We start from the raw sequence: 25,918 nt of genomic DNA, 5'->3' as shown, positions 1-25,918 counted from the left end.
TCAATAGAGGTGGTACTAAAAAAATTACTAGGTTCTGTACATAGTAGAAAACCCCCCAAAAGTGAGCCGTACCAAACCGAGTTTGGGTTGGGCTCTTCTGGTCCAGTAAGTAATCACACAGAACACCCTAACTACTACCTGGAAAACCATTTCAACCACCAAAAATGCCCTAGTAACCACATAAAACATCCTAGCAACTACCCAGAATGCCCTAGTAATCCCATTGAACATCCAAGTAAAACGAGAACAGAGAGGAGACCGGGCAGATGCAGATACTGAAAGAAAAGTAACCGTATGAGAGAGAGAAGATAGAAAATTAAGACGGTTGTCATTCAGATTGTTATCCTCTTTTCCTCGAAACAGAACAGCTTGAGACGAGCATCCTGGCCCTGTCAGGTCTAATTAAGCCAGCATCTGCGTCTCCAAACACACACACCGGCTTGACGGGCAGCCGTGACGGCGGAGTGTAAAAAGATTGAGTGGCGGCGACTAGGTGGCTCTCTGCAGAACCGACAAATAATCCCAAATCCTAAAACCAGGTGCCTGGGATGTCAAAACATATCAACATGAGCTCACGGAGACAGATTAAGAGTGAAAGAAAGTGAGAAAGGCAGGGATGGACGAGGAACAAAAGGCCTTGACTCTTCTTTGCTCTAGCAAGCAGGTCACACCTCCTTTGGTAGGTCAAAGACGGGCCTTGCAGGAAGGCCAACTCATATCACACAGCCTTAGCCTTTGTTTCAGAGAGGAAACACTGCTTGGGAATCTGAATGAAGCCACTAAAACAAAAAGAAAAGAGCGGTGGGCGGGAGCAGTCAGGGGTCCTCAGGGGAGGAATGAGCAAGGACAGAATAATAACTGTGTCCCGAATTCTTTATTTGGACTTAAACATGTTTTGCACTTTGATGGCAGATTATCCTAATTTAGTTACTATGTTTTCATAAAAAGCCCCATTTATAGTTTTCACTTACCTAACATTTACTAAATGTGTTTTTATGCAGTTAGACGTTTCACTGTTTGCATCACAGGCTGTTAGTGGTGTGATTTTACAGTGAATCTTTCTGCAGGTTACATAGCTACGGCTGTAGGTGACGACAAATGACTCGTGACTCATTCATCTGATTCGTTTAAAAACTCTGAATCGTTCAGAAATGAAGCAAGTATTTATGAGTGAGTCATTGAATCACTTAACCGATTCGGTCAAAAACACTAGGGGCCCTATTTTAATGATTTAAAACGCAAGTATCAAACGTGAAAAGCAAGTACCGGTAACTTTGTGGGCGGACCCCGGGCGCTGTTGTTATTATACCGGCGGGATAAATGACTCTTGTGCCTGACGCAACATGAAATAGCGTAACATGAAATAAACCAATCAGAGCGTCCTCTCACATTCCCTTTAAGAGCAGACGCGCTTGTTCCATGGCGGATTGCTATTATAACGGCGGATTATCCGGGCGCACGCCAGAAGCGGTTCACAGCCGAGGAGACCGACGTTCTCGTCAGGGCCGTAAAAGACAGGGAAGTGACATTGTATGAGGATGGGAGAAACCCACCCAAATTAGCTTCGGTTAAACAGGCGTATAATAATTTGGGTAAATGTGTAAGCTAGATTTATGCCTATTTTTTCACATCTTCACGGACACATCAATGATTTCCCTCATGTGTTAATGTTTCCTTGTAATAATGTATGATTTGCAAAAATGAAAACTGCTGCGTCTGTTTAGATTAGAAAATCAAAGTGTATGCACGTTGTTCACACGCTATATAATGGCCAAGCAAGCGCCCTTAAAATAGCATATGACTAACACGCAACGCTTCACTGTCTTTAGACGAGGTTTTTCCTGGTCAGTGGCGGAATTGTTTTCTGGAACTGCAAAATATCACCAGGGAACGTTTGCGCCGGAAAACGCCGCCTCTTTTCGCTGAACCGCACCCGCGAGCGCAAGTTCATTCTCTAATTTACCGACGTGCGTCTGTTAAGGGAAAAGTCCGCTGTGCGCGGGTGCAAAATAGGAATGATACATGCGTCGGTGTACAAAGTCAATTGCGCTGGGTGCAAGATAGGGCTCTAGATCATTCAGTAATACGTATTTTATTAGATTGTTATATTAGGATTATGATATAATATATATTATATACTTAAATATATAAAATAATATAAAAATAAAATGTTGATAGCATTGGACCATAGAACAATAGAATTGGAACAGTTCCAGAGTTATGACAAATCAGCACTTGTGGACGCCTCTTGAAGTTAATTAGAAAATTCAGTTGTCGATGTTGATGTGAAAGGGAAAAAATATCCGATGTATTTGTGGCATTTAAAATACAAAATCCTAGTATCATCCACAACAATCCACGTGCATGTCGTTCAGAGGACAACACATCACTCCAGTACTAGACCGCAGAAGCACCTCCCTTTCACTGGGTTGGGCTCCATACATGAGGAGGTCATGACCAGCCTCCTACTGCCTTGTGTGTAAATTACCCTCTCAAAATGGTTCCACCATCTGCTGCTAACAAGCCTGGGCCGTCTGGGCGGCATGACCATGGCTTTTCAGGGCACGTTAGAGGGCACTGGGCAATAGCAGCACTACATCAAAGATCAGAACACTGCACACGCCGCGGCCACAGAGACTCCAGGGAGAGAAGCAACAAGCGATAGGATCACGGCATGTTCAAGGCGTGTTTGTTTTAGCATTGAGGTGGAGTGTGGTGCCGGCTTTGTGGAACGTTTGACCAAAGTAGCTTGTTTAACTTGCAATGTCTTTTACAGAGTGAAGTGAACCGAGGCCGTACGAACCGAAGGAGTCCTACCTAAACCAAACTAAACTAAGATATTGTGTTGATTAGATGATTCGTTCAAATAAAGACTCACTAAATAACCGTATAACCGGGGCCTGTGTAAATCTGCAACCTTCAAGCGGCTTCACAATAGGTTTTTAAATATTGGCTTTTAACACATGAAACTGATTTGGAAGTAGAATCTTTTTGTAGTTTTGAATGTGTTGTAGAATTTATAGTAGTTTAGAGGAATTTAATAGGTAATGGCATTCTAGGAAATGAAGTGCTACTTTCTTTGTTTATAAAATGAAAGTTTAAAAGTAAAGAAAAGTTTATACATTTATGTAAACATTACTTGGTGACATTTTATACATGTCTATCAGTCTGTAGGTACTCTAGAACCTGTATGTGTATTTGATCAACTTTGCTCTAATGACGTGCACAACTTATTTATTTTAATATAGTGCCAGGCTGTTTGAATTGTTTGTGTAACTGTAAAAAAAGAATCTGTCTGGTGAAGTTTCAGCCCACAGTGGTCCACACATACTCAGCTGAACAAGTGACGAAGCACAGCTGAGTTTTCAGGGACGTCACTCACAGCTTGAGTTTCTTGTGGAAAGCGCTCAGCACAGTTCATGTTTGTTGAGAAACATGCTAAGTTTGAGTCCTGTTGGAGTCCAACCACAAAACTTCACTTGAGTCCAGACTGCCAATTGCCTCTGGAATGGAGTTTGACTCTGCGCCCAGATCAATGGAATCTAATTACCAAAAAGTAATAATAAAGAACAAAAGTTACTGAGGACTTTAAATTGGTAGTGGCACCGCTAAGTTTGCGTCTATGTCCAATATATATATATATATATATATATTAGGCTTGCTGCGATAGTCTGTGTTACTGGTGTTCAGCCGCAACATCGGTTACATCACTTGCCCACTGTGGCTCCACCCCCACCATCGTTTAGATTGTTTTATTTTTATAAAAAACATTTAATTCAGTTAGAGAACAGACACTACAATTAAAGAGTGACTGACAAGACAATGACGGAATATTTGGTTCCAAAGTAAAATGTAAAAGCGCCTATTTGGCAATATTTTGGATTTAAACTCAATGCTAATAGGGAACCTGCAAATAATTAGTTGTGTTTTTCTAGTTGTTGTGTTTTTTTATATATTAAGAATAATAATGAACCCAGTATTCAAGCAATTGCCACCATATAAACTCATAATCATATAAACTCTTGATCGCAATTCATTTTTTAAAATCTGTTAAAATAGAAAACAGTAATAATATTTCACAATATTACTGTTTTACTGTATTTTTGATCAAATAAATAAAGCTTTGGCTTCTTTCAAAAACATAAAAAAAATTTTTTTGGCCTTTTACATATTATATATTATTTAATTCTTACGTACAGCTTAAATGTTTATTGCTAGACGTCTTTGCTTATGTCTGTATATGTCTTTTGTTTTGTTCCTCAAATACATCCATCTGATCTCCCTGCATCTGAACGCATGAGTGCTGTTTGCCTATTTGCAAATGTTTGCACGTTTGTTGTGGCAAGTATTTGCCGTCTCAGTCCAGTTCGCCGGCGTAGCATGCACATTTCTCAACATGCACAGCAGAACACGAGTCCTTCATCCGTCCACACAGCCGTTTTGATCTGATAACAGCACCGCAAAGACTCAACTGGTTTCTGGCAGCTCATTTGCCATGGTGCAAAGGCCTCCCTTTGGTGAGGTTTAGCAGGGTTGAGCAGGTTTTGTTGATCCTTTTTGACCCCACAGGGTAAAACTCGCCCAGACCACCAAGCCTGCCATGGCAAAGTTTCAAATTCTCTCTCTCAATTGGAGTCAAGCGTCTGGCAGCAGGCCCACGTCTTGTCCTTTCTGCCTAAAATGCTAATTACCCAGTAAAGATCAATCGCCTGAGCCCAAGATAACATCTGTGGGCAGTGAAGAGAAACACGTGGGTAATGTGGAAGATCTAAAGTCACTGGAGTCTCTCGTGTTTTGTAATAACCGGCGCTATGGAAGCAACTAGGTAGTTTTTTATTGCATTAACATCCAGGGATAGTTCACCCAAAAATTGTATTCAGTCATCATTTACTCATCCTCAAGTCGTTCCTAACATGAATCAGTTTCTTTCGTCTGCAGTTGATGGTAAACATTGAAAATACTATGGAAGTCAACAGCTATGTTTCCATCCAAAGCTGTGCGCAAAATTGTAATATCGCATAAAACATTTGCGAATAGTCAAGTCATCTTTATTTATATAAAGATTTTTACAATACAGAATGTTTAAATGTAGCGTTACAGTGATAACAGGAAAACAAAGTATGTTTTGGCAGTACAGCAGATCTAGAAGAAAAATAGCGTCATAGTCCAGCTCAAGTAAGTTTAGTGATGGTTAATTTCTGTTGTAAAAAGTTATTAACTTAATTTATCTATAAAGCCGCTCTGGAAAAAACAGTGATGTCAGCTCAGTTCAGTTCTCATATAATGGTGTCAATGCAATGCAATAATATTGTTGAATATTAAGTGTCCCCAGACCCCAGACACGTGTTGCTTTATCAAATGCAGGTTATAAGCGACTCAAATTCAGATGGAGCAGCGTTTACTACTGATCACAGAGCCGTACGTCACTGACAAGCTGCACATAAAAAAGAATCGCAATAAGCCAAATCGGTTTAAGCGCGATTTAATGTTTAGTAACTTTACTGACTTTAGTAACTTTAATAAGGATTCATCTCTGTTTAATTTATACAGTGACGACTATGCAGTGTTATTTTACATTTGATGACTTTATTAAATTTATTGATCTGAAAAGTGAATTTTCACCGGTATCTAATATTTTGGTGTCATAAGCTCAATGGCAGGAAAAAAGTTACCAGTCATTGGCAGGTGTGGTAAAAAGTATGTTTTAGATGTGTGTGTGTGTGTGTGTACGCACACACACACATACAACCCTGGGTCATTGCTCCCAAAAGTGGTATCTTATCTGTGAAGAAAGAGAAGCTGGAAAGTGGTGGTATAAATTCTGACAATGGGCAAGACTGATCACCTGTATGGCCAGGATAGACGGATGAAAGAATGAGAGGAACAGAGGAAAGCGGGGAATTGTATATCGTTCTGATCATTTGGCATGCGCTGCAGTCTATCATTCCCACAATCATCTCTCGCTTCTCTAAATTTGACCTTTACGGCGTGTGCGCGTCGTCATCTCTCTGTCTCTCTCACTCTCGGTGACATTCGATCCCTGCGAGACACCTTTGTGTTTAAAGATCACACTTAGCATGCAGGGGAGAGCCGAGGGCCGCCATTACATGCGCTTATAAACGCCTCATTGAGACAAATGCCACCATTTCCCTCACATAGTCCCCAGAAATGAGCTGCCCTTCTTTACATAATGCCTGTAACCTTCATCTGTCAGGAGCTGCCACACGCAGAACTCCCACAATCCCACTGCGGTCATACGAGACTACTGTTAAACCCTGCGATGTGTGGCATACTCCACTTATTCATCTTATACAAGCTTGCAAAGTTATGGAATAGTCACATAAGGAGAAATAAGCTTCAATTGTGCATTGTAATCATAACAAAACCATAAGAGACGTCAAAGGGAAAATAATGCATCCAATGTTCTTCAGTTTACAGAGACAAAAAAATTCATTGATAATTAAGCAGCCTATGTTTGTCATTGCCTATTCTGGGTTTCTCTCTCTGGACTTTGAGGGTTGTGCTAACTTATCAGGTTAACAGCTCACGCTGATGGTAATTATAGCATTACACAATGTAGTTATATAATTCACGAATCCTGCATATTCAAAAAATAAGGATTTTTATGAAGACACTGTGACTTCTTTTCTCCAATCAGTTGAGCCGCATCTTTTCTCTCTCTTGTTAACTCCTTTTTTCTCTCTCTCTCTTCCTGATTTATAGTTGTCATATAGATATGATGTGAATTTATGTATGTTCCAGCCTCAATGCACACTACAACTCTCGTCTCAAGCTTATCGCCTTTTGATGTTTTAGGCCTAAGTTTGAGTTTGAAGTGACATAAAGATCCAGATTGTAGTGTACACTTCTGTGACATTGCTACTGGTCGTGACATAACATCTGGTTGTTCATCAGGCGTGCACACTGATGGAAAGTCTTGAACTTGTTCTTTATTTGGTTGAAAGTTCTCAACAGAACCTTGATTTTTACACCGATTTCACAATAAGAAATGTTTATTTAGTATAAAATCAGCGTATTAGAACGATTTCTGAAGGATCATGTGACACTGAAGACTGAAGTAATGATGCTAAAAATTCAGCTTAACATCACAGGAATAAATTACATTTAAAAATGTATTACAGTACAATAGAAAACAGATGTTTTAAACTGGAATTATATTTTTAATAATATTACTGGTTTTAGTTTTGATTAAGTCTTTTCTTTTAAAAACATTTAAAAAAAATCTTACCAACCCCAAACTTTGGACTGGTACAGTAAATCACCTCTCTCCTTTTGTAACTTTATATGTATAAACATGTTTTTTTATGTGTTGTCTGTTTTTTTACAATGCACTTAATTTTCATAGTTATCCATGCTTTTTTTGTGATCACACATCTTTGTATTTCCGTTGGGTAATGCTTATGTACAGAATTAACACTCTTCAAATTTAAAAGCACATCTAAATGTCACATTAGCTGATAGTGACATAATCTTATTTGGTTTTCCTGTGCTTCGCAGATCAGAGGGCCTGATCCACGAATGGCTCCGAGATACAACGACGTCGATCGACTGTATGCCTCTGTGCCCAGGTAAGCCTGTGTTTGCGTGTGCATTTCCACTGTTCTCGTACCATATGCTGGACATATGTGGCACTGTTGGATCCGTAGAGTCAACAAAACAAGACGGATGAAGGTGGAGGGACTTCCCTTCCCACACACACACACACACACACACACACACACACACACACACACAGTCTAATCCTCTTTCAGCCCCCTAATTAAATCTTGAGTGTTTGCCTTCCGAGAGCTTTCCTCATCCCGGAATATTCACCTGCTCCCAAAGGACCAGGATCCAGACAGGAAGCTGGGAATGCTATCCTGGCTCACATCCCGGGATTTTAAGTGCTTCAATCATTTTTCTCCAGAAACATACGCAGATATGACGTGGCTCCACTGTGGCGTCTGATTATGAGTAGGTCATAGTGTAAGCAAAGAAGTTTTGTGTGATACTAAAGGCCAGTAAAAGTCATATTTGAATCAAACTTAACTCTGATTATAATTTAGATATTTTTAAAGCGATCTGACATTATTGATGTGGCAAAATTCAAGGAAATGTTCACTAAAAACATGGAGAATTATTGGTTTCTTGTAGTTTACAAACAATAAAATAACATTTTATCCATTTTCACTTTGTTTTTAACCGGTTTTGAATACGACCTCACGTTAATGTCAATCACGTTTGCACACTGCCTGCGAAACTTCCGTCCGTCATAAAAAAATTCTAATCGGGTTCGATTTTCTGCGGTTTTCGCATCCGTAGCAAGCATTTGGAATGGTGTTTGGACAATTCAGAGCCACCGAATCAAGAATACGAAAAAATGCATGCAAATATTTCAGACTCAGTGTGCAAGGATCTTAAATATTATGTCGCCATAAATAGTTATCAGTGCCCCAATGTGTAGTGAGTCAGGGTCCTTAATGTTTACCAGTGCCGAATTCATGAACACGATATACTGATTCACGACCTAGAGAGCTGATTGAGACGCACCCATACAGTTTTAAAACAAAAGTAAATAACAGAATTTTAATTTTTTGGATGAACTATCCTTTTAAGGCCAAAAAACATAAGTACACAATCCTTCTATCTTTCGCAAATGTCTTTCCAAATTGTGTCTGAAATCAAATCCGAATGCAAAAAGAAATGCGTTGCATATTCTTGTTGATTCTGCTAATCCACAGAAACGGGCATTAGCATTAACAGTTTTATTAATTGAGTTTTCTATTTTGAGATCTTCTGCACCTAAGTACCATGATATTACCGTGTTTCTTGGACATGTACCACATTTATTTAGTTAAATAATGCAATGCTTTGAAGTATCTTAGGGATGCTAGTAAATACTTTGGCAAATAAAAATGACAATATGTTATTGTCATATATATGTTATATATGTTAGCACTATACTATGGTACTACCATAATCTGTAGTTAAAGCATGCAATTTACGTAGATTTGGACCCTTTAGTCATTTTGAAATCCACCCAAAGCCACATCAAAGCATATTTTCTAGAACTTAGACCTGTAAAACACCTACAAATGAGACATCAGAGCAAGTTGGACAAAGTTTTCCTTCCTTATAAAATCATTTGTTTTGACTTTTCTTAGGCTCCACATCTTGTTTTGATATTTCCCCCCCAAAACAAACTCCCACCTCAGCCCTCCTGCGGCTCCCAGCTCTCCCCGAAGCCCCGCTGTATTCATAAGAGCGGACTATTTAAATGAAATGAAATACATTTTTCAGGGCTGAACTTTGTGCTGTGGTTCCCTCGGGGTGCTCATTCAGGCCCATTTCCTTTCAAATGACTGCGCTCCGTTACATTAGCATATATTTCCCAGTGCGCTGTTTCTCTCTCTCTCTCTCTCGCTCTCCCAGTGTGTGTATGTGTGACCCGGTAGAAGCAAAAGTGCTTGTTTCTGTCTTTTCTAAAAGTTCCTTAAGGCTGAAACCGATCACTTCAAACAGTACGTCACATCACTCTTGTCACAGAGAGCAATTTTATACTGTGTTCCTCTGTAGGAGCCTTAATGCAGCCGTCACACACAATCACTCCGGTTGCTGCAGGCCTGAGGCTGGGTGATGTGGTGTAGTGGTTAAAGCTCAGAGCTGGTAAGCAGAAGGTTGCTGGTTTGAATCCCAAATAAAACTAACCGTGAGTTAAAGCTAATGCTGCATTACATTACGGGTGTGTTCACACTTGTTGTTCGGTTTGCTTGGTTCGTTTCCAGAACAAAAAGTCCTGTTCCGCTTAGCGTTCACATTGGCATTTTAACACTGAACCTAAAGGCGTAGGGATATGTTCACAACCTGATTGGTCGGCTTTTATTACGTATATCTGGTGGTGACAGAACTTACCGAACATCTGAAACAATGCTGTGATCTGGGCTAAATGTTCTTGTTGTATGTGCGTAGATGGTATTTTAACCAGCTGAGAACTCGTGAAGAGATTTGTAAAGGATGTGTAAAGGAGTCAAAACAGCGACAGGAATCTCTCCGTCACACACACAAACAAAGACACACACAAACAAAGATCTGCAGCGAGGAGACGTGGTTCTGATGCCTGTACTGAACTGTGATGGGAAACATCACGACTATGACGAGTAAAAACAGGTATGCTTGAGCATGGTCCTTTTCAGGGTCGCATCTTGTAATATCATGTCCTGTTTTTGGTCCGTTGAGGTCATATTTCATTCGAACCACAGCTGAGTTTGTTTGGAAGCGGATCGAGACCCTTTTTTCCAGCGGTCTCACTTGTTTGGTGACACCAGGGTTCGGATGGCAGCGTTCACACTTATTCTAATGAGCCGCACTAACAGAGCAATCGCACCAGGGTTCGTTTTAATTTAACCAAACATGCCAAGTGTGAACACACCCTAAGTTGTGCTGTGTGTTTTACACTGTATAGCATTTCATTTAATATGAAACTATATTTTCCTGAACACATCCATGTTTTGCTACAACAACAGTTTAGTTGTACTGCTCTCGCGTAACCCTCGTCACTATGAGAGAAACTGGTAATAAACTTTAGAAATGCTTTATGTCTTAGGTCATATCATTTGCATACAAAGGGATGATTTCCGTTAGCGTTTAACCTCAGCAGGAGGTGGATTAGGGTGAAGAGCTCTATCCCAGCAGACTCGCCGGCTAATCGGTCTGAGTCTTAAGCCTGCATTTGATTGGATAAAGATCAGCCAGAGGCAGGAGGTTACACAACGCCACGGTTGTCTGCAAACAGAGGTTGAGAACAGACTCCACTGAGTACAGTTTGGATCTTTCCGTCTCGGCATGTGTTTCAAATTAGCTCATTTGAAACAATAGTTTCCCTGAAACCAAATCATTAAATTAAAGGAAAGGCTCCATGTAGCTGGAACAGACAACAGAGCCGTCAAGAAAGCCACCAGTTGTGCGACTGCCAATAAAAGCAGCACTCCTGAAAACATTCAGCTCTGCTAGAGAGCATGCAGTGAAATTGTGATTCAGAAGTATTGGTTTATTTAAGATGGCGAGCTTCTGCCTCTATGGAAAGGATGTTTTGATTCAGATTATCAGGAAGGAGTGTGCTTTTCTTTGTTCATTCATCTTGGCAACAGAAACCACTTTTACTTCTTTTCATTCTCTCATGACATCTCACTCCGCTTTATATTGCGTTTTGGCTGCCGCTTTTCTTCCAAGTAAATAAAGCGCAGTGACTGTGTTCTGCTTTAACAATGTTTGCCTTGAAACACAGGAGCCGTAATGAAATCAGTGTTTGAAAATGAAACTCTTATTTTGTTTTCTGCCTCCATCAGCTCCTGTTTTCCCTACGGCCTTAATGTCTGGAACTAGTGCCATAGATGAGATATATCGAACCAATTCTACAAACAAACAGGGGAACTCCAAATATTAGAATATGGTGCAAAAGTTCATTTATTTCAGTAATTCAACTTAAAAGGTGAAACTAATATATTATATAGACTCATCATATGCAAAGTGAGATATTTCAAGCCTTTATTTGTATATGGCTTACAGCTTATGAAAACCTTTTCACAATATTCTAATTTTGAATTTGGGGTTTTAATAGGCTGTAAGCCATAATCATCAAAATTATAACAAATAAACGCTTGAAATATCTCACTTTGCATATGATGAGTCTATATAATATATTAGTTTCACCTTTTAAGTTGAATTACTGAAATAAATGAACTTTTGCACCATATTCTAATTTTTGGAGTTTCCCCTGTCTATCTATCTATCTATCTATCTATCTATCTATCTATCTATCTATCTATCTATCTATCTATCTATCTATCTATCTATCTATCTATCTATCTATCTATCTATCTATCATCTGTCTGTATATCTATCTATCAACTGTCTGTATATCATTCGTTCTATCTATCTATCTATCTATCTATCTATCTATCTATCTATCTATCTATCTATCTATCTATCTATCTATCTATCTATCTATCTATCTATCTATCTATCTACCATCTGTCTGTATATCATTTGTTCTATCTATCTATCTATCTATCTATCTATCTATCTATCTATCTATCTATCTATCTATATCATTCGTTCTATCTATCTATCTATCTATCTATCTATCTATCTATCTATCTATCTATCATCTGTCTGTATATCATTTGTTCTATCTATCTATCTATCTATCTATCTATCTATCTATCTATCATCTGTCTGTATATCATTTGTTCTATCTATCTATCTATCTTTCTATCTATCTATCTATCTATCTATCTATCATCTGTCTGTATATCACTCGATCTATCTATCTATCTATCTATCTATCTATCTATCTATCTATCATCGTCTGTATCTATCTATCTATCTATCTATCTATCTATCTATCTATCTATCTATCTATCTATCATCGTCTGTATCTATCTATCTATCTATCTATCTATCTATCTACTGTATCTATCATCTGTCTGTATATCTTTCTATCTATCTTTCTATCTATCTATCTATCTATCTATCTATCTATCTATCTATCTATCTATCTATCTATCTGTATATCATTCGTTCTATCTGTCTTTCCGTCCGTCTGTCTACGTACAAATGGTAATTTCCTGATCTTGTTTTTGTTGTGGTTATTGTTTAGTCAGTCCATTAATCCATTCTCACTCATTGACTGGTCATAATTTCATCCTGTTACTTATAATTCAACACACCCTCCTTTGTTCGGCGTCACCCACCAGCTGTTTGGCATTGTGTGTGCACGTCTGTCTCTGGGGGAAGACACAGGAGTCGAGGTCAAATTAGGAGCCAAGAGAAGAATTTCCTTCCGAACGGCTCGGGCAGGTGCAGCTCATGCTAACAGATTCCTCCCTCGTCGTAAGACGGAAAATATGTCCGCGGACGGCTCGCTCACTCGCACGCGGGTTTCTTCGAGCGTTGAGTGTTGATTAGTGCTAGTGTGAGAGAGATGGATTGCAGGACTTGTCATTACTTTGTTTTTTGCTCGTGTGTGTTAAATCACACCACCTACCGCAGGCTGTAGTGTCTTTCACACACACAAACGCAAGCTCAAAGACATGTTCACTCCCAAACAGGCCTGTGTTCTCCATCGCATTATTAATGTGAATTCAAAGTTGGTCAAATAAGCACATGTGGTGCTAGAACACACACACAAACATGACCTTTACCATAACAGCACGTCCAACTCTTACCCATACATGCACGTGCTGGTCCATCGATCTCAAACACATGTGCTTATTCATACACTCCCTCTCACACACATAATTACGAACACTTGCACACATCTGGCCATCACACACACACACCCGTTGCTCGCTCAGCTGTGACCCTAAGCCTCTGGGCTTACTTTAGGTCACTGTATCACGGGGTCAGTTGTAGGGTATGGCTGTAGTGTTCGCTCACGCTCCGTCCCAGCGGAGAAGCATCAGTGTGTAAGTCTGCTTTAATCCTCAGCTGCCAGCATACAGTCTATAACCCACGGCATTTCTCATTATGGCTAATCTAGCACGCTAACTTCGGCTCGGAGCCCACTGTATTTATCTCACGGTGTAGTGGGCATGAGGTATGTGTAATGTATTACAGTCTAAATGGGGTATACACATATTCTAGTGTATATGAGGTATATATATTTTATTGTACACTAATTGGGGTATATAATTCAGTCTACATCAAATATTCAATTTTACAGGCTATATATTATATCGTTGACTAAATGGGTTGTGTACCATATATTAGTTTGAGGTGTATAAATATTCTGGTGTAAATTGGGTATATATTATGTATTCTTGCCTTATATTTCAAATGTTTGTGAAAATGAGGCATGGTAAATATTCTATCTGTATATGAGGTGTATATATATATCATGCACTGCACATTAAATAGGTCATATTTTATATATATTAGTGTAAATGTGGTATATATCATGTATTCTTGCCTTAATGATATATGCAGTTACATTTCAGATATTTTAGTGGGTTATATGTCATAACTAAATGGACTTTAATATATTATAGTGTACATGGGGTACAGTATGTGTCAAATGATAGTGTATATGAGGTATACATCATTTGTATCATGTTCTAGTTTAAATGATTTATCGTAGGAAGTGTATATCATTATCAATATATATAATCAATATATCATTCTACAGTATTTAAGATAAATATAACATAAATATGATTTTCTAGTGTACATCTATAAATTATTAATGGTTATATATATATATATATATATATATATATGCATGCAAACAGCTCAATATTTAGTGTATTGTAAAGATTTCAGGATGCATTCCCTGAGGTCTCACAAATGTTTATTCCTGTTAAATCCTCTTGCAATTATTACCTATTAGTTTTCTGTAAACATAAAATGACTCTTCATAGAAGCATTTGTGTTATGAGTTTTGGCGACATAGTCGCTCTGAAAGAACAAAATGAAACTGCATTTGGTGGTCTGGAGTCTTGAGTCTGGCTATGTTTGGCCTTTATCTGTCTCCAGCGTTTAAACGAACACACACACACACTGCGTTTAGGGTTAAGACTGCAGTATTTCTGTTTCAGTTGTTCTTGGGTGGTCAGAGCTGACAGACACACTACACGCTGCCGACGGATCATAACCACACACACACCCACACACTTCTGTGTTTGTAACTAACTTTGGCAGGTGAAATAGTGAACGCTTTAGAGTGAACTATATTAAACATCAACCGCTGCATGCGTGAAACCTTCACACACGTGTTCTGCAGCGCAGGCTTTGACATAAAGGTTGCCGGCTCCCCTGTGTTCGGTTTTTTTTAGAGGCCACATAGAGCTTGATGGATCGTAGATGGATGTAATGTAGGCCGTAACCCTGAAAATATTAAGAATGCAAATGCATAATGTAGTTTTTTTTTTTTTCATATATCATCCATTACCCTTCTATCTCCAGATGCCCTCCATTTATTCACGTAGTTTTGTAAAGACCACTGCTTCATGCTTTTAATTTCTATGGTTCGGCTGTAGCCGCAGCTTTTATCCTGTTTGGCTTAATTTCCCAGACTGCATACAACAAACTCTTTCGTGTTTCATTTATTATTCACAAGACACATTTACTTTAAAAATGATAAGTAGTACAACCTTTTTTTTGCAAATCAGCTCTCTTTGGGTTAATGTAAATGTTTAATTTGCATTACGTTTACACATTAAGTATTCCTAATGTGGTTTACCTTCCTTGATTTTGTACCAGAACAAAGCTGTCAGGTGTCGGCGTTCCCTGAAGAGCGAACCCAACCTGTAAAAAGACACAATAATATATCTTTGGCCGAAACCCAACAGTAAGATCCTGTTGCGTTCACTAGCATGGAATGATGGCGTGTTGGTTTCCTTGCAAGGCTTCTTGACTATATAGCTTAACCTGCCAAACTTTGATAAACCAGCTTCAGAAGAGCCGTGCTGGTTGGTAAATCTCGCTAGGGAGTGGAATGGTTATGTTGGTTCGCCAGTTAGACCATGAAAATTGCCGTTATTTACTCGCCCTCCTGTTTTTACAAACTCATATGCTTTTTTTTATTTATGCCATGGAACAAATACTGAGAATTTTAAAACCCTAACCACATTCGTCAAGGCAAAAAACATAATTAAAATGCCATAAGTAGTCATATTTTACTATAAATCACGTTATGACTAGATTTCAAGTCTTCGGAAGTCATATGATAGTTTTGTGATGAACAAATGAAAATTTAAGTCATTATTCTCTGGAAATATTCCACTTTTCCACAGCAAAAATGGGGCAAGAGTGTAATTGAATAAAGACTTAAATTTGACTTATCTGAAGTCAAATAATTAAGTTATCTTAAAGTCATATGACTTCAAATGTCCTGAAATATCATTTCATGGAATTTTGTATTCCATAGAAAAAAATGACAACAAAGATATGGAAAAATATTATGGTGGGTAAATAATGATAATGAAAAATGAACATTTATGACCGAATTATTCCTCTAAAACTCTTAGCCTTACTAGTTCCTTCATTAACTATGGATTGGGTTTTCCAGGAGGATGCCCGTGGAGGACTATCCGAACCAGAACTGGTCCAGCCAGAGAGACCCCGTCCATTACCCAAACCCCATCTACGAGACCCATCGGGACAACTATGCTTCACGCTCTCCCCGGTTCCCCGTACCCAGACCCATGGAGGCCACGGGCGGTGACTACCCTTCATCTCCAGCGAAACAGAGGGGTCCCATGAGGCACGATGTCCCGCCCTCGCCCAACACGGGCGCCAGAGGACCACCGCGGTATGAAACGCTAAACCAGGGGAACTATCGGACGGCCAGTCCTGATCGCTACGGGACATACGGAGACGAACAATACCAAGATCCCCGGCAGAAGAACCCAATCGGAGCTGTCTAGAGGAGGACGAAGTAGGTTTGTGCTGAAAAGGCAAGTGGTTGAGTAAAGTAGGTAATTTTGTCCATTTAAGGGGACACTGAAGGAACAATCTAATTCATTTTCTTAGACTTATTCATAGCCATCGATTACTGAAAACTGATTTTGTTTTTTGTTTGGATGTCAGCCATTTTTCCTCTTAATAAGCAGGATGGGATGTGTGTATTGCTCAGTTCTGGATATGTATGTTTTGCATGTATTTAATTCATGACACCACACAGATGTGTGTATGATGGTGCGCTGTGGTTAATATGGCCATTTATGCCCCCAGTTGTACCTTTTCATTTTGTTACGATTTTTCCAGAGTTTATATATTGGGTGCCTTATGCTAGCTCGGGTGAGAAGTTTTTAAATCTGAAGAAATTTACCATCAGTTTACTTATTTTGTGGTTGAAGAATGTTTTTTTTTATATTTTTTTTATTGCATTTTATTGCCTTTGCAGTAACCTTGTCATCCTACAACACTCCACTAACTTTTTGTGGGTTTTATTCTATGAATCAATCCTAAAGTGTTTTATTGTGCAATGTTTTAAGGGTAATATTCTCTTTCTCTCACCTTCCTCCTTGATTCAATTTTGTTCAACTTTTCTGGGATCCAAAAACAAGGAAACGGCCGAAGTTACACAAATGTCTGATCTGATCTCAAAGTCTCGAACAACTGTTTTGACTTTTATCTTAGGTTTGAGATTTTAATATTCCAGGCATTTGTTTTTATCGTAGTGTGAAATGCTGCCCCCTAGGCGCAGTACTTGTTGCGCAGTGTCCTTGGTTTGTAAAATGATCTGTTTATTGTAGTTAGAAGACACGTTACCAGTAAAAACAGGACCCCGTAAGAACCAACATAATGACTTTTTGCACCTACTTTATATTCATTTTTTGCACATGTAATGCCTGAGTGAAGCGGTTTGCAGTAAAATGGCCAGATGGAAACTGGAGATGCTGAGAACATGCAGAATACAGTACATGAAGTTGTTTTTTTCTTCTTGTACACATGCTACTCATAAATCAACTTAATACTATGTATGGATATTCAATCGATGTTCAATCTTCTGTCTGTCTCGTCACTGAAAAGTTGATTTCGATAATATTTTTATATATCACTTTTACATTCAATGTTTATGGAAAATCTATCTTTGTGTTTATTTTTTATTTTACTTGAATTTTATTTTAATGTTTTCATTTAATCTTTTTATATTTGTTTATCTTTATTAACAGCAGTTAAAGATTTTTTTTATTATGAAATTTAACAAAGAGATACAATATTGTGCAATTTTTCTTATTTAGCCTTTATGTGTAAAATTAAATTAGTTTTTTTTTTTGGCTCATATTTTTATAAAAATCAAGATGCTGGTCTGCATAACTTGTGAAATCTAATAACATGAATTACAACACAATGTTTTAGTTAGTGTTTAATGTTTTAATACCTTCGTCTTACTGTGTGGTTTTTATTTTTTAAAGCTGTGCAAATGTTGTATTAAATGGAAATAAACGTGTCTTGCCACTACACACGCCATTACCAAAAATTAATCTAGATGTTATATGCCTCAATTTTTGCGGCAAATAAAATGGTTATGACATCAGTTATGAATGGTTATGACATTTTGGTACCTTATTTGTTTATTTTAAATCAAATATTGTATGTTTTTTTGTAAATAAAATGGTGTTTTGGTTTATGACAGATTGATGATGACCTCAGTTATGATGACATCCCTCAGTGAAGATGTTTTCATGTTCATTGTTCATTGTTCTTTTGTACTTATAGCTTCACATTCATAATGATGACTGAGTGAACATACTTATCTAACATTACTGATAATTACTCCAGCTGATTACTACTAATTCATCCTCCACCAATTAAGCTGCGGAGGGCTGCGCTGGAGTTATTAGGGTCTAATGGACCTATTTGGAAATCTTGCTGATTAGGAAATTTGCCATTAAAGTGTTTGCATATATCTGGACAAATTTCAGATTAATTAACCCGTGGATGAGGAGAGAGAGATGTTAGATGGGAATCATGCATTGTGAGAGCAACAAAAGGTTGATCAAATCTGAAAGGAGAGAAAAGAACTGTATCTATTGTGTGATGTCTGTTTAATCTTCATTATTTAGGGAGAGGACCACCACGCGTGTGTATCATGTTCAGCAATTTTTGCTCTTGTAAAATGTAACGTATTGATATACAACGTAGACTAAATATGGATAAAATATGGTTTTAATATGGATAAAGAAATGTTTACAATACAATAATCTGCAGAAGTTACAGTACTCAACAGAAAATATCGTTAATCATGTTTTAACTTTGACTTGTTGATGCATTTTATTTGCTTAAAAGTGAATTTTCTATCATGTGCTCATCTCATGTTGTGTGACCTCTGCAGATTTCTTGCAGAAGTTTTAAGTCAACTACATACAGACTTATTAAAAGTACAGTAGCAAAAACTTGTTTAAAGTTTTAAACCCTTGTTATTAGCGACACCGGTGGCCGTTAAGTGAACTGCTGCCACAACTTGTTCCTCGAGCACACGTAGCGTAAAGACTGAGCGTGATTCAAGGCCCCGATATACTCACATTCACTTCAGTTCAAACATCCCAAGTCCTTCACATAACAATACGTTTACAGGCTTTCATAGACAACCTAAGAAGTCGGGGAACGTCTTGATTTTAAAGTTTCGTTACAAGCTGTTCACACATTGGCAATAAAAAGGCGATTAATACGTGAAAATCCTTAATAATGAAAAAGGTCTTTGGGATGTGCTGGAGTAGACATTACAGGGTGCTTGACTTGTAATAAAGATCTTGTATTGACAATGCAAGAGTCCAGCACTCTGTGAAGTCTCCTCCAGCACAACCCAAAACTTTTCAATTAATTTAAGGTCTGGTGCCAATTCATGTGTGAACATTATTCTTCATGCTCCCTCCCAACCATTCTGTCATATTGTGAGCCTGATGAATCTTGACATTGTCATCCTGGAATATGGCCATGGTGTGTCTTCCTACATGGTTGTTTAAGAAATAAAAAGCTACACACTCCATCAGTTAGGGTTAGAAGAACTGTTGCCAAACATATAACATGTCAGGGTTAAATCCATACAGTGACTTTTTTTGTTTTTGGCCGGGCAGTGTATTAGGGCTGCACGATTAATCGGAAAAAAATCACGATCTCGATTCAAACATAAATGCGATCTCATTTCTTAATGATGGCGATTCACTTCCGTGCAGTGCATAATTTGTAAAGTGGGAGGTCCCGGAGTGCAGAGGGGGATCCAGCGACTCAAAACGGGGGTTGGAGGTAACCGAACAAAAAAAAAAAAATTACACTGCCTACGTAGCTTCTCTGCAGGGACAGCATGTGCTGAGTGGGTGCTTGCTAGATCATTGACGGGGAGCTGCGCAAAACTTGGTCACTAAATATTTAATATTCAGTTATGTTAATGATCACAATTAAAGTTTTAATTTTATTAAATTGAACAAGCGCAACATTCAGCATTCAATCAAATAGGCCTATTCTAAAAGATGTAGGCTATTATTAATAATAAAGTTATTTCAACACAATATCTCGTTATTTCGGAATAATATGTGTGCGTGCATCTGTAAATCCGGTGACACGTGTATTGATTTTTATTAATAAACAAGTGTTTTCTCTAAAAGTGTCGACTCGGCTGCAAAGATGAAGTTGACGATCGCCATCTCCGTGTGAACGCGCTTATAGAGAGAAATGCACATAAATAAGCCTAATAATGGATTACATAATCAGAGAGTAGCCTTTTTCTTTTTTCGTTTTGAATTATTTCGTTTAAAGACATTTCAAGCTTTGTGTATTTGATGTATTTGTCATGTCTGTGTGAGGCATACACTGAGTTTCGTTAAAGGGTTAGTTCACCCAAAAATGAAAATAATGTCATTAATGACTCACCCTCATGTCGTTCTAAGCCCGTAAGACCTCCGTTCATCTTCGGAACACAGTTTAAGATATTTTAGATTTAGTCCGAAAGCTTTCTGTCCCTCCATTGAAACTGTATATACGGTATACTGGCCATGTCCATAAAGGTAATAAAAAGATCATCAAAGTAGTCCATGTGACATCAGTGGGTTAGTTAGAAGTTTTTGAAGCATCGAAAATACTTTTTGGTCCAAAAATAACCCAAAATAAGACTTTATTCAGCATTGTATTCTCTCCCGGGTCTGTTGTCAATCCTTCACAGTTACGCTGATGGCGTAAGACGCTGATGACGTGTTATCTGGTGCGCCCGAGCTTCATTTATAGACTGAGGGAAACGCACGCTGTAAAAGTGTCTCATCCGCGACATGCACATTTACGCACCATTAAAAAAATGATATCCACGCAAACAATGTAGAATAGCTTGAATATAGCGTGCGTCTCCCTCAGACTGTAAACGAAGCTCGGGCGCACCAGATAACACGTCATCAGCGTCTTCCGTCATCAGCGTCACTGCGGAGTCCTGAACGCAGATTCACAACAGACCCGGGAGAGAATACAATGCTGAATAAAGTCTTATTTTGTGTTATTTTTGGACCAAAAAGTATTTTCGATGCTTCAAAAACTTCTAACTAACCAACTGATGTCACATGGACTACTGTGATGATGTTTTTATTACCTTTCTGGACATGGACAGTATACTGTATATACAGTTTCAATGGAGGGACAGAATGCTCTCAGACTAAATCCAAAATATCTTAAACTGTGTTCCGAAGATGAACGGAGGTCTTACGGGCTTAGAACGACATGAGGGTGAGTCATTAATGACATTATTTTCATTTTTGGGTGAACTAACCCTTTAAGTTAGGATGTGCTCTAGTTCACGTGCAAGTGAGCGCGCGGGCGCCTCCGTTATATTTGTTTCGTCGGCCTATTCATTACATACAGGGAATTGGTTGATGAAAAATTGATAATCATAAATCAACATAAATGGAAAAAAAAATAACATTATAATATTTTAACAAATATGAAACGCGCTTTTTTTTAATGGCTACAACAGTAGGCCTATAGTAGGCCTACATAGCCTACTCTCTATTTTGTAAAAATTTCTGCACATTAATTTAATTCTGAATTTTGCACACACAAGTTGAAAGGCATTTGTTCAAAAAAAAAAGTTAACGGATAATTGTGCATGCATTTATTAGCCTAATCATTATGATACTAAAATCCTAACAAATAGGCTATGTACAAAAAATCAGATGAGCCCATAATATGAACAAATTATTTTCTTTAAGGGGTCTAAAATAAAGAAAAGAGAGTAGAGACGATTTTTTGATCTCAATTCCCATGGAGAAAAATCGTGATTCACATTTTAGCAAGAATCGTGCAGCCCTACAGTGTATATATAAAATTAAATAATCTGTTTAAAAAAAATAAAAAATACAAAAGTATACGCTGACAATTATTTTTGAAGTATTGGACCTCTCACTACACCAAATTTAATATACTACTAAGACTCATGTACCATTCCCAATAGACTCCCTGTAATGGCCTTGAAGCTCTCGATGACCTCACTATGAAAATGAAATGCACATTTCATCCCTCTGTGTTCTTGTCCTTCACAGTCATCAACCGTTTATTTCAATTATGTCCTCTCCTTTCATTGGCGAGTCTCATATCCGTGCTGATCTTGCCAGTTGAGTGGATTTTGCTCATTTCATTATGCCGCCATTATAAGAGACTCCAGCGAGACGCTATCAGCGGCGCCTCAGAGCAGACCCGCCAGAAAACCCCTGTCCTGCCCTTCACCTGCCGTAAATACTGCATGTAAGCGCCTTCAGTCACGAGCGCGTCATGTAATTGCTGAGAGCACACCTGTTTTACAGCCAACACACTCAGACATCCGCCCTGCTTTTAACTCCGAAATCTGATGCTGACTGAAATATAGTTTGCTGAACAGTTTTGACATTGAGCACAGCACATACTGATCAATCTTCAGCGCTTATTCTATAAACAAGCAGGAGTGTCAGTGTTTTGCTAACACACAAACATCTCCTTGTTCTTCCATCTGTTTTTGTTCAGATTCCCATTATTTCTTGGATTTAGCCTGCAGATCTTTATGAGGACATTCATTGACACAATGCAATCCAGCTGTTTACCCTAACCTTACCCATCATAACTAAGTGCCTAACCCGAACCCTTACCCTAAACCTAATTATAACCTTATCCCTAAAACCAAGTCTTGACCCTCAAACTGGCCTTTAAAGGGGTCTCAGAAAGTGAGGACCGGACAAAATGTCCTCACTTTATTCTCTTTGTCCTCACTCCAATAGTCTAAAACTCAAACTGGTCCTCACAAAGATAGTTGTACAAGTACACACACACATACAGAGAGAGAGACAGAGAGAGAGAGAGAGAGAGAGAGAGAGAGAGAGAGAGTGAGTTTACCATGTAAAACCCACTTTTAAAGAGGCTTATAGACCAGGATGTGCATGGAGACCGAAGATCAAGTTGAGTTATACATACATTATATTATACATTAGATGACTGCATTACTGTAGCTATTAGCAAGACGTTACAAACCCTACATTACATACAACCGATGTCTACAACAGTGACTAAACGGCTAACATTACCAACAGTCCACATGACTGAGGTGACGTCAGCCAAAGTCATTTTAACCGTGATCTTCATACTATTGATAATTGATTAAGAAAATAGTCCTTCACTTAGAATTGAATAGATTGTCAATGATGTATGCGTATTTACATTTTGCGGTATCAGAAGCAAAGGTCAAGTCAAATCGTCCTCCTTTAGAATGACATGAAGCTTAATTTAGATCTATAGTACTTCATGCACACACACACACAGCTATTGACCTTCCTCGCTGGCATGGGCCGTTGGAGGTGCTGCCAGGTGTTTTGGTTGACAGAACCGCGCGGGCTGCTCGTGTCCCACATTTCAGCCGCGGTATCGGGTTCCTGCATCAGGATAAAAGGAACGCTCCTATTAGCTTAGTGCTAAGAGCTGCGGCCGGCAGCCAAGAGATGTGTATCTCAGACTCGCTGCATTGGCACTGATGTTGGGAATGCCATTTTTCCTTGCACACAAAGTACTGTGGTAATACCAAGATATTCGCTGAAGTATCATTTTAGTATCATGGTATATGAATATGGTAATCAATTACTACTTAAGAACCCAAAACTACATATATAATTATTGAAAGTACTTTGGAGCACCATGAAAATACCATGGTAATACCATTGTACCACCACAGCCCATTTTATATGAGAAATTTACATAAGCCCAACCACATAAATGATAAATTGACATCTCCAAATGGTGCTTTTGGTTTGTTTGTTGTCTCTGTTTTACATTTACCATAATAGTACCATGGTCTTTTTTAAATTACAATATCTGTAAATTACAATAAGCCCATTAGAAAAAGCTACATTTATGTTTGTATTGAAAGATTTTGACCTCAGCATTGTGATTTGTTTGACACTAACAAAAAAGTACTATGGTACTACCATGTTTTTGCACTGTGCTTGTACTATTGTCACAGTCGGTGGCTTTGATGAAGTGCACAACGAAAGAGATACTCAAAATAAATCTTTAATCCAAGAATCAAAGCAATAAACAGGAAAATAACTAGAAGGAAAGACAACCACGAACACACACAGTAACATCAAACAATGCAAGACTGGACCTGACGGCTTAAATGCGCGGGCAAACCGAGGAGCTAGCGAGATGTTTAACATTACACACCTGATCAGAATACTAAAATCAATCAGAAACCACAGAAACAAGTAGAGAACAGATTACAAGATTAATAATGAGACTCGGGGTATGTTTACACGACCACGATATGCTTGAAACAGAGAAGATTTGTATGCATTTGTATGTTGGCGCAAACAAAAAGGTATCATGATACTATCATTTGTGTTGTTGTTGATGTTGTTGTTGCTTGCAGTACTGGTTTCAATACCATGCTAGGCTATTTGAATAATCATTCAGTACCATGATATCTATCAAAGTAGCCTACCATGGCATCGCTACAGGGAAATAACCAATACATTTTCATAAGCTCAACAAAACAAAAGCTAAATAGTGACACTAATATATCAACTTCTATATTGGACATTGCTGGGGTTGAACTTTGATAGAAATGGCGCAAATTTAAATTAGAAAATGTCCTGGGTAAAAGATTGATGATAACATCACAGACTAATATAATATTGTTAGCAGTCTGAGTTATGCTAACTTCAGTTGATACATTTCTGCAGACTCAGTCTGGATGGATAACCACCAAGAACAACCCGATTTTTTTTTTTTTTTAAAGAAAATATTGATTAATATGGGCATTGAAGATGCAGATTTTTCTTCTGACTCATTTAGTCGATAATCGGGAAAGGGCATTTTTTGAAAGCGAAGCGATACAGGCTTGTGTGTGTGCCTTCAATTAAATCATAGTTCTTGGACAAGACCTCTGCAGCCCTCATAAATCACACTGATGGATCTCTCTCTCTCTTTCCCTCTTTCCCTCTCTCCCTCTCTTTCTCGCTCTCTCTCCATGTTTATGCATTCCAGAATTCTCCGTCGTCGCATATACAGTTACTGTAGAAACCGGCACGCCAATCCAATGAGAGATTCCAGATGGAGAATTCCACACGACCTGGTACAGAGTCAAGGCACCGCCGGGAACGGAGCGCGTCATATTGGCACTAAAGCCACACATCTTCGCTTAATGCCGATTCATTAACCGCTGAGAAATTTCTCTTTCTCGTTAAGATGTGCAATTACGGTCTAATTGAGACTGGCAAAGCGTAAATAAACTCTGAGGTCACACTTGCTACTGCAATTTCCCTGCAGACGGATCCAGATCTTGACCGACTTCACAAATTTGATTTTACGTTTCACGCTTGTTTTCTTCTCCAGCTGGCAGACAATTGGTCGGTCAGGAGCGGAATTGTGTGATTTCAGGGCTCATTTCCCAGGCAATTCCTACAAGAGACTTTAAAAACAGCTTGGGAAACACTTTGCATTGAACAAAACATCAACCCTTGCTAACAGATACGGGATGTAGCCGGAGAATCATTTTACTGCTCAGAGGTCGTGCTTTTTCTGGAGACTTTGTCTCAGATGTTTTACATAAAAGTTTTTTTTCTATATTTTTTTTTTTTATTTGTTCTTTTTTTTTTTTAAAGGGACAGTGCACATTAATCAACATGAGCTCTTAAAGGAGAACTCCAGCGCAAAATGAACCTTTGGTCTAATTACACATTGTTACCTAGTCAACCGTTATCTGAGATTTGTTTTCATGATTATCGAATGTAAATAGTTTTATCTCTAAAAACAGTTTAGCCTATAACGCTAGTATAACGCTAGTATATGGGGCATGGGGTAATGACAAATAAAAATCGCTTGTTAATACCACTAACAAGGCTCAAAATAGCCCCACACTAACACGGCAGCATAATGAGGGTCCCTACCTTCAAACCGAAGCATTGAGAACTTTGAC

At 38.4% G+C, this 25,918-nt stretch overlaps 2 protein-coding genes across 2 annotated transcripts in view; both read left to right on the top strand.

Moving 5' to 3' along the window:
- The window catches only part of pard3ba (par-3 family cell polarity regulator beta a), a 156,830-nt gene extending 137,936 nt beyond the window's left edge, over positions 1-18,894 (top strand). The window contains exons 23-24 of the mRNA XM_079615678.1: positions 7,519-7,589; positions 16,067-18,894. Coding sequence (XP_079471804.1) covers positions 7,519-7,589; positions 16,067-16,424 — 429 coding nt within the window. The 3' untranslated portion in view covers positions 16,425-18,894. The remainder of the gene's footprint in view (positions 1-7,518; positions 7,590-16,066) is intronic.
- nrp2a (neuropilin 2a) overlaps positions 1-25,918 on the top strand; it is a 250,386-nt gene that overhangs the window by 115,615 nt on the left and 108,853 nt on the right. The gene's annotated exons all lie outside the window — the stretch shown is intronic.

This window comes from Phoxinus phoxinus (assembly GCF_949152265.1).
Source record: "Phoxinus phoxinus genome assembly, chromosome: 6".
Lineage (NCBI taxonomy): Eukaryota > Metazoa > Chordata > Actinopteri > Cypriniformes > Leuciscidae > Phoxinus > Phoxinus phoxinus.
Note: the sequence above shows the minus strand (reverse complement) of the source record. Positions and strands in the feature narration are given on the sequence as shown.